General features: G+C 40.5%; 2 protein-coding genes and 1 non-coding gene across 3 annotated transcripts; 2 read left to right on the top strand and 1 right to left on the bottom strand.

Moving 5' to 3' along the window:
- The first annotated feature begins 845 nt into the window (after positions 1-845).
- On the top strand, positions 846-1,544 carry LOC141655119 (uncharacterized). Its single transcript, XM_074462217.1, has 2 exons — positions 846-1,208; positions 1,257-1,544. Exons 1-2 carry the CDS (start codon positions 846-848, stop codon positions 1,542-1,544), a joined length of 651 nt encoding a protein of 216 aa, XP_074318318.1.
- Positions 1,545-5,142: 3,598 nt separating this feature from the next.
- On the bottom strand, positions 5,143-5,248 carry LOC141619545 (small nucleolar RNA R71). The gene has a single exon (XR_012531736.1). It is a non-coding gene; the product is annotated as a small nucleolar RNA R71 (small nucleolar RNA).
- A 3,861-nt stretch (positions 5,249-9,109) lies between these two features.
- On the top strand, positions 9,110-9,799 carry LOC141655102 (uncharacterized). Its single transcript, XM_074462201.1, has one exon. The coding sequence runs from the start codon at positions 9,110-9,112 to the stop codon at positions 9,797-9,799; it is 690 nt and encodes a 229-aa protein (XP_074318302.1).
- The last annotated feature ends 235 nt before the right edge of the window (positions 9,800-10,034 follow it).

Below are 10,034 nucleotides of genomic sequence, written 5' to 3'. Positions count from 1 at the left end.
ACAACCTTAAACATCAGAGGTTAAGGGAAGGGAAGGAACCCATTAGATCTTGGTCTAAGCTTAAAAAGAAAATGCTGGATAAATTTGTTACCAAGGATTATACCCAGGATTTGTTCATTAAGTTGTCAAAGCTTAGGCAGGATGAGAGACCACTTGAGACCTAATTGAGAGAGTTTGAACAGCTAACCTTACATTGTGAGATAAATGAGAAGCTTGAACAAAGGATTGCTAGGTTCTTACAAGGGCTTGACAAGAACATTGCTACTAAGGTTAGAATGCAACCACTTTGGTCTTATGATGATGTTGTAAACTTGGCACTCAGAGTGGAAAAAATGGGAAAGTCTAAACCTGCCACACCTAAACCCAAACCTGTCTTTAGACCCTACACTGGTGTTAAGATTACTGAGACACCTAAACCAGTGTCCCAAACTGGAGGAGACAAGGGGAAGGCACCCATGTTCCCTAAGTCCAACCCACCTCTGACCAAAGGAAAGGTCAAATGCTTTCAATGCCAAGGGTATGGTCACTTCAGAAAGGACTGTCCTTCCAAGAGAGCATTGACAACAATGGAAGTAGAGGAGTGGGAAAGAGAGGGTTCAGTTGAGTATGAGGAGGAGCCAGTGAATGAGGAGGCAACTATTGAGGAGGAACCCAACTAGGAACAAGTCTTGGCTCACCCTGATACAGGACATAATCTTGTTTTGTGGAGGGTAATGCACTCTCAACAGGCACCATTGGAGGAGGATTAGAGATCCCTCATTTTCAGGAGTAGATGTACCATTTAGGGAAGGGTATGCAATCTAATCATTGATGGTGGGAGTTGTACCAATGTGGCATCTGTCACCATGGTTAATAAACTCAATCTCAACACCCAGGAGCACCCCAACCCTTACAAGTTCAGATGGTTAAACAAGGGAGCAGAAGTCAAGGTGGATAAACAATGCCTGGTCCCATTTTCAATTGGCAATGTTTATAAAGATGAGATATTGTGTGATGTGGTCCCTATGGATGCTTGCCACCTGTTGTTGGGTAGACCATGGGAATTTGACAAGAATTCTATCCACCAAGGAAGGAGCAATACCTATTCCTTCAAGCAGAGTAACAAGAAGATCACATTGACCCCTCTACCACCAAATCAGAAGAACTATGAGAGTCCAAGTGTGACTGATGGACTCAATGGAGTTTTATTTCTATCTGAAGCAGAAATGGTTAAGGAAATGTAACAAGAGCAGCCTGTCCTCATCTTATTGTCCAAGGAAATTCATGAAGATGTGGAGCATCAACTACCAGCAAAGGTTAGGCCATTACTGGAGCAATACCAGGATGTCTTTCCTGCTGAATTGCCTAGTGGATTACCCCCACTAAGAGGTATTGAGAACCAGATTCACCTTGTGCTAGGATCTGTACTCCCCAACAGACCTGCATATAGGTGTGACCCTGATGCTACAAGAGAATTGCAGAAGCAAATTGATGAGCTAATGAACAAGGGGTTTGTAAGAGAGTCCTTGAGTCCCTGTGCTGTCCCAGCACTACTGGTACCTTAGAAGGATGGCACATGGAGGATGTGTATTGACAGCAGAGCCATTAACAACATCACAGTCAAGTATAGGTTCCCTATACCTCGACTGGATGACATGTTAGATGAGTTAAGTGGTGCCAGGATCTTTTCTAAAATTGATCTTAGGCAAGGATATCACCAAGTGAGAATCAGGGAGGGTGATGAGTGGAAGACTGCCTTCAAGACTAAGCAAGGGCTCTATGAGTGGTTGGTTATGCGATTTGGGTTATCAAATGCCCCCAGCACTTTTATGAGATTAATGACAGAAGTGTTGAGACCCCATTTAGGAAGGTTTGATGTGGTGTACTTTGATGATATCCTCATCTACAACAAATCCACAGGAGAACATTTGAGCCATCTTGAGAAAGTGTTCCAAATCTTGAGAGGCAGCAAGCTGTTTGGAAAGTTAGAGAAGTGTACCTACTTGGCTTCTGAGATCAAGTTCCTAGGATACATTATCTCTGGGAGGAGAATTTCTATGGATCGGGATAAGATTGATGCCATAAAATCTTGGCCAATTCCTAAGAGCATCACTGAAGTGAGAGGCTTCCATGGCCTTGCTTCCATTTACAGGAGATTTATTTAGAACTTCAGTACTGTTGCCGCCCCAATCACAGAGTGTATGAAGAAAGGAGAATACAAATGGACTAAGAATGCTCAGCAAGCATTCACCCTGATCAAGAGAATGCTGTGTGAGGCACCTGTTCTCAGGCTACCTGATTTCAACTGTTTGTTTGAGGTAGAATGTGATGCCAGTGGAGTTGGCATAGGAGATGTATTGATTCAGGAGAGAAAGCATGTAGCTTACTTTAGTGAAAAGCTGAGTGGAGCCAAGCTGAGCTACTCCACTTATGACAAAGAGTTCTATGCAATTGTCAGGGCTCTTATGCATTGGAGCCATTACCTGAAACCAAAACCTTTTGTGCTGCATTCAGATCATGAAGCTTTGAAGTACATCAATGGCCAGCACAAGCTAAATCACAGACATGCCAAATGGGTTGAGTTCTTACAATCCTTCACATTCTCAAGTAAGTATAAGGAGGGAAAGCAAAACATTGTTGCTGATGCACTGTCCAGGATATATTCATTGCTAACAGTCATGGTGATGTGACCAATATTTGAGCATATTTAGTCCCCGAATTAGCCTCGTTCCTATGCTTTTTAGTGCATAATTGGGTCATTTACTATCTTTAGTCCTTTGTTTTGCATATTCTTTGAGGTTTTGTTTCCTTGGTAGGAGAGGAGTGTAAACCTTGCATTTTAATGGAAAAATGGAGCTAAATTGATCGAATCTAATGACCAAGCATCAAAGTGAAGACAAGACTAGAAGGCTTTTGTAAATAATGGGCAATGATGAAGACGATCCTTGCATCTCCAACAAGATCCTTGAGGATTGTTGGAAGAAGAAAAGAAGAAAAGAAGAAAAAGCTTGCTGAACTAGAATCCGCCTGTCGCAGCATCGGGACGCTCGTCCAACCTCCACAATCCGAGCGTCCCTCCAGCCTGCCCGCTCGTCCAACACCTCCACAATCCGAGCGTCCCACCTTCCAGTCCGCTCGTCCAACCCCCACAATCCGCTCGTCCCGACCCCTTGGCCGCTCGGACTGTCATCCAGTACAGCACGCCTTCTCCTTATTTTACTCGGGATGCGCATATTTCTGAAAGACTAACAAAAAGGAGACTCGCATCTTTCTTCGAGAGGAGCATTTCCTCAACTTTTCTTAAGGGTCTTAATCGTCATTTAAGCCCTTAGTAACTCTAATTTATGTACCTAATCCCCACTATAAATACCCCATTGTACTAATTAGATTATCATCAATCCTTAATATAATTTATGTTCTTCTAATCTCTCTTTAATCTTGTAATCAAATTTTAATTAGCCATTAATACAAATCTCATTTCCTTAATTTCTCTATTGTTCATCATTTATTTTGGGTAATTGAAGATTATTTGGGGTTCATTTGGAGGATTGACAACCTTCCAATCATTCATCAAGTACTTCTATTATTCTTTGCTTATTATTTTGGAATCATCATTAGGTATAATTCTCTTAATCCCTTTTTAATTATTGTTAATCATCTTCATTTATTCATCATGTTTTGCTTTGTTAATATGATTGACAACCTTGTTAGCATGTTAAACTTGATAATGAGTGAGTAGTTTCCTTAACTAGGGTTAATGGGGAATTAGGGGAAACCAACATGGGGATTGATTCATGCTTAATCTAATATGCTTTCATAATTAATTAATTTGCTTGCGTGTTGTGATTTCAACTTATGCACATGTTATGTTTGATGAAATGCGAGCCTATGAATCCTTGCATTTTTTACCCATCACTTATCTTTTCAATGAGACTTGTAAGACATAAACAAACTCGAGTCTCATTAGACCATGCATATTGTTGGATAGGGAGGATTAAGTCGACTTGTAGGTGTTGTACAATCTAATCGATTCGGCTCCGGGACCCAAACCTTCCTAGGGATTGTAAGATATACACTAACTCGATCCCATCACAACAATAATTGCTTGCATCTAGTTGAAAACATGTTTGTATGATCAAATCCCATGAATCCCCTATGAACCCATGACACCCTAGTGCTTTTAATCAATTGTTTACATCTCATCTTAATCATCTTGCTTGTTCATTTACATTGTTATTTAGTTTAGTGATCTTCTTATCTCAACCCAAATTGTGACACCTCTAGACACCACTACTTGCAATCGAAAATCCTACATCAATACCCGTCCCATGGGATCCGACCTTTACTTACCTCTTTACAAATAGTAGAGTAGTTTGTGAAGTTATAAATATTGTTTTGGTCTAGGTGCTCCTAACGACAAGTAACCGAAAACGATAGTCCGACCAAAAATGGCGTCGTTGTCGGGGACGGTGTTAACTTGATTTGATTTTCTTTGATTGTTATTAGTTGTGTCTTTCTTCACCTTGGGGAAGTAAAACTCCTCAAGGTTTGTACTAATTGTTTTCAAGTTGTTTGATATTTTGCATATCTATAAGATCACAAGGTAACTTGTTACCCATTGATCACGAAATTGAGAGAACTTTGACAACCAATAGAAGACTTGCTAGAAATACTTTGAGAGGTATTGGTGATATTGTGGATATTCAACCAAACAATATTGAGTTCATCAACCCTTTTGCAAGAGAAGGAGAGGAGAACCCAACACAAAACCCACCACAAAATCAACCCACAATGCCTAAGTTTTCATCACATTCCGTACCAACCGAGGAGAACCTACCCAATGGTACTCCCACACCACAACACTTGACCGTAAACTTCATTGCAAAATCCGCATTTATCCAATTAGTCGAAAGAAGTCAATTTGGGGGGATGCCTAGTGAAGACCCTCATTCTCATATGGAGACTTTTTGTGACTATTGTGATGCGATTTCACAAACCGGAGTGACTCAAGACCAAATTCGATGGGTCTTATTTCCTTTTTCTCTAATTGGTACCGCGAAACAATGGTTAAAAAGCCTTGATAAGGCTACTCTTGATATCGACTCTTGGAAGAAGTTGGCTCTTGCTTTCTACAAAAAGTTCTACCCTCCGGAAAAGACTAACATGCTAAGAGCTCAAATCACGGGTTTAAGCAAAGGGACGAAGAATCTTTGTATGAAGCTTGGGAGCGATTCAAAGGAACTTGTCGCTCATGTCCTCATCATGGACTTAGCGAGTGTTTCTTGGTACAATAATTTTGGAATGGTCTTTATGAAGACTCCCGAAACATTCTCAACATGGGATCAAATGGTATGTTCACCGAAGTTGACGATAATCAAACTTGGAACAAGATTAAGGAAATGGCGGTCCATAACTCACAATATAGAAGACCTCGCAAGGCTACTAGAGGAGGAAAGCATGAAGTGGACTCTATTACTCAATTGGGTGCTCAACTTAGTGCTCATATTGATACCATCAACTTGAAGTTTGAGAAGGCTATGGCTAAACTTGAAGAAGCCTCAAAATCACCAAAGCAACAGGTTAATGCCATGGCATCTTCATCAATTCCAAGTAGAATATGTGAGAATTGTGGAACTTTGGGACATGACCAAAGTGAATGTAGGGGAACAAGTGAGCAAGTGAATGCTTTTCAAGCATACAAGAGTGGTACCCCTTATTCCAACTATTACAATGAAAACATCAAATTCCATCCAAATCTCTCATACAAAAGCCAAAATGTTCAAAACCTTCAACCAACATACACCCCACCTCCAATGAGAAACCAAAATCAAAGACCCTTTTACAACCAAAACCAAGGTTACCAAAATCAAACTCCATACAATCAACAAAATGACCAAGGTTTTGATGTTCAAAAAGAGGTCCTCCAAAGGAAAAATAATCAACAAGAATTCTTCACTCAAATGCAAAAAGATAGCTAAGCAAAAGACATCACCATCAACAATATCCTAGCCCACACAAAAATGTTGGAAACCCAAATGACTCAATTAGCATCTTCGAGCTCTCAAAGACAAAAGGGGCAATTACCACCTCAAAGTAATCCCGTAAGGCATGAATCGGTTAGTGCCATCCACTTAAGGAGTGGTACAAGATATGAAGAGCCAAAGAAGCAAGTTGAGGATGACATTGTGGAGACTAGTGACAAGGAAAGAGTTGTGCAAAACTCTAGGGAAGAAGAACCCAACAATCAAGAAGTTTCAAAGAAGAATGAAGAAAAGGCCAAAGAGAAGGAACCCATTGTGATTAGACTTTCTTTTCCAAGTCGTCAAGCTAAGTCTAAGTTTGATGACCAACTTGGAAAATTCATGGAGATTGTGAAGAATTTAGAAGTCTCAATTCCATTCACGGAATTAATCAATCACGTTCCGGCCTATGCAAAATATATGAAGGATATTCTTACAAAGAAGAAATCAATCCGGAAGCTTGAGACTATTGCTTTCACTAAAGTAAGTAGTCCTATTCTTCAAGGGAGTTCACCTCCAAAGCTCAAGGATCCGGGAAGTTTCTCCATTCCATGCACTATTGGTGACACTACAATCAACAAAGCTTTATGTGACCTTGGGGCAAGTGTTAGTGTCATGCCATATTCGGTTAGCAAGAGGCTAGGAATGGGAGAACTCAAATGCACCAACATCACACTTCAAATGGCGGATAGATCAACAAAGACACCTTTAGGGGTATGGGAAGATGTTCCCGTGAGAATTGGAAAATTCTTCATCCCGGTGGATTTCGTTATTGTTGACATGGAAGAAGACTCCAACATTCCTATTATCTTAGGAAGACCATTCTTGCACACCGCGGGAGCGGTGATCGATGTGAAGCATGGAGAGCTCACCCTTGAAGTGGGAGATGAAACCATCACTTTCAATCTTGACAAGACTATGAGAGCTCCCCGATTGCATGAGCCATGTTTTATGGTTGATCACTATAGCCGGAAAGATGATAGGAAGAAGTTGGAATTTCAATGGAAAAAGAAAGTGGATGATGCACCATCAAAAGAGCAAGGAAATTGCAACAATGAGAGCTTGAAAAGCTCACCCATGACAAGTGAAGAAGAAGGCCTTATTGGCCAAGACAAGAAAGAAGGAGAGTTGTCTTTATCAACTCAAGACATTTTTAGTGATCAAGTAGACGAATTATGCGGTCTTTGGGATGATGAGTTCGAAGGGATATTCAATCCCTATATTGGTAATGCTATGACCCAATACCATCATGGAGAACAACAAGTGCAAAGGTCTATTGAGGATCTTTATCATGATAATGAGCAAGCTTTCGACTACTTCTTCAAGGTGTTGAGTAACATCAACAACACCTTGAACATGCCCCCTTGACATCTCACATTGGATGAGAGTTTAGTGGAGTCCTCCCTAAACCACCATTTGTAAATATTCTAACTCCCTAACTTGGAATTTAATTAATAGTAGCTTGAAAAGGAGAGAGAGAATCAATGAAGAGAGAGAAAGCTCTAAAATTCTAACCTAGTTTTCTGCAATGACGGCTGTCAAAAAAACTTCCCAAAATAGATTTTTGCCATTATTGCTATCTAGATCAACTAAAACAACTCAAAAATCTACTACTCCTAACTCTACGACTGCAGGGCAGTCCAAAGATGGAAACTTTAGGGTTCCTTCGTCTTTGGATACTGGTAAAACTCGGGCTATGAATGAAGTTCAAGGTGTCTCTGTTTTGGACCTTAGTACTGCAGATCCTGTGGAGTCTGAGGGATGGCTTTTGCGGAAGGGGGGTAAGGATGTACCATTAATGGAAACAATACTTGAAGAGGAGGATCCTGTTGAGCTGCTACAATTTTCTCACGAAGATATTAAAACTGAGGTAGCCTTCTGGACAAACTCTGTCATCTGTTACATTATGGGTGCAAATCCCCCTTGGGATGCTGTTGAAGATTATGTGTATCGTGTATGGGATCAATTTGGTATTGAGAGGGTTTCTTTTATGGATAATGGCGTTTTTATTGTAAGGTTTACTAACTCTGCAGGTAAGGATGCCTTGCTCCATTCTAGTTACTACTTGTATGATAATAAACCCATTATAATTAAACCTTAGACTGTTGATATGGAACTTGTGAAGGAAAAAGTTGAGGTGGTTCCTGTATGGATTAGAATGTATGGTATTCCTCTTAAGTTCTGGGGCAACTGTCTCCCTAGTATTGCTAATCTGGTGGGAAAATATGTTCAACAGGATAAGGATACTCTTGATAAGGTGCGTCTGAGTTATGCTCGTATTATGGTTGAGTTGCCTATGGATCAGAGTTTGCCTGAGAACATTAAATTTTTAGATGAGAATGGGCAAGTTGTGAATGTGAATGTGGAGTATGAATGGAAACCTATCTCCTGCACTAGTTGTGGGGGGATGGGGCATAATTCTTCACAATGTAGGAAGCCTGCTAAGAAGAAAGGCAAGGTCAGTACTCAGAATCTCAGGACTAAACAACAGAAACAGATTTGGAGACCTGTACAGAAGACAAAGGAGGTAGCTGCTGTCTTATCTCCTAATATGCTTACTCCTGCAAATTTTCCACCTTTGTCTGGTGTTAGGGCTACTACAGTAGTCCAGTCTACCCCTACTAAGAACATCTTTAGAATGAATAGGCAGGAAAATATGGTTGGGGTAAGGCTATCTGGAAAGTTTAGCACTTACACTTTTCTGGATGCTCTTAACCGCTCTGCTAATCCTGGGGGGACTGTAGTGGAGGTAGTGGATAGTGGAAAAGACCCCCCTGACAACCCTCCTAATGTATAGCATTGGTTTCTGGAATGTCAGGGGTCTCAATGACCTGAATAAGCAGAAGGTGGTAAAGTGGTTTTTGCACAATCAGGGGGTGGGTTTGTTTGGGTTACTTGAAACTAAACTTAAACCCAGTGTTTTGCTCAATAGGAATACCTCTATTTGTGATGGTTGGAGTATATCCACCAACTGCAGTTGGCATAAGGGAGGGAGGATTTGGATCTTATGGAAACCTAATTGTTTTGATGTTCAGTTCTTATCTTATAGTGCACAACATATCCATAAGAGGGTCTTCTCAAAAACTGAAAATAAGAGCTTTTTGTTAACAATGATTTATGCTTTCAATGGATTGAATGATAGGATTGCCTTATGGAACTTATTAAAGGATATTTCTATTCACTGTGTTAAGCCATGGTTGTGGCTAGGGGACTTTAATGCTGTGTTATCTCCTATTGAGAGATTGGGGGGTAATACTTCTGATGCTGAAATGCAGCACTTCCAGGACTGTGTTTCAATTTGCGGTATGGAGGATATCCCTGCTACGGGGGCTCTCTTTACCTGGTCTAATAAGCAAGAACCATCTGAGAGAGTCTATAGTAGGTTAGATAGAGCTATGGGTAATCAAGAGTGGTTGGATGCCTATGGTGACAGTGTTGCTCATTTCCATCCTGAGGGGCTTTTTGATCACTGTCCTTGTACTGTCATGGATAGGAATATTGAACTTGGAGGTAGGAAGAACTTTAAGTACTTCAATATGTGGGGCTCTGCATCTTCTTTTAAAACTATTGTAGCTGAAGTCTGGAATCAAAGTATAAGAGGTACAAAAATGTTTGTGGTTATTAAGAAATTGAAGGCTCTGAAACCTGCCTTAAAGCAATTGAACAAAACTTGTTTTACTGATATTGAGAATAATACTAACATTGCTAGTATTGCCTTGGAGAACCTTCAGAAGGAGCTTGTCCTAAACCCTGGTGATCTTGAGTTAATGCAACAGGAGATGGATTTGGCTAAGGATTAAAGGGAAATGATTGTGGCTAGAGACAGTTTTCTAGTTCAAAAAGCCAAAGTTCAATGGTCTTTGGAAGGGGACCTGAATACTTCTTATTTCCATCATGCCATTAAAAAAAGAAATAGTTTGAATAAGGTATTTCAGATTGAGAATAAGGAGGGTGTTACCTGTACTGAAGGACATGCCATACAAAATGCTTTCCTGGAGTATTATCAGGGATTACTGGGATCCCAGACTAATACTG

Source organism: Silene latifolia, chromosome 1 (assembly GCF_048544455.1).
Source record: "Silene latifolia isolate original U9 population chromosome 1, ASM4854445v1, whole genome shotgun sequence".
NCBI classification, from domain to species: domain Eukaryota; kingdom Viridiplantae; phylum Streptophyta; class Magnoliopsida; order Caryophyllales; family Caryophyllaceae; genus Silene; species Silene latifolia.
This window is presented reverse-complemented; position numbering and strand designations above follow the sequence as displayed.

What these genes read in the sequence shown, in the direction of transcription:
- LOC141655102 (XM_074462201.1), top strand. Translation starts at nt 9,110, where the DNA reads ATGATTTATGCTTTCAATGGATTGAATGATAGGATTGCCTTATGGAAC.
- LOC141655119 (XM_074462217.1), top strand. Translation starts at nt 846, where the DNA reads ATGGTTAATAAACTCAATCTCAACACCCAGGAGCACCCCAACCCTTAC. An exon ending in TTCTATCTGAAGCAGAAATG is followed by an intron (nt 1,209 to 1,256) that starts GTTAAGGAAATG and finishes TTATTGTCCAAG; the next exon opens with GAAATTCATGAAGATGTGGA.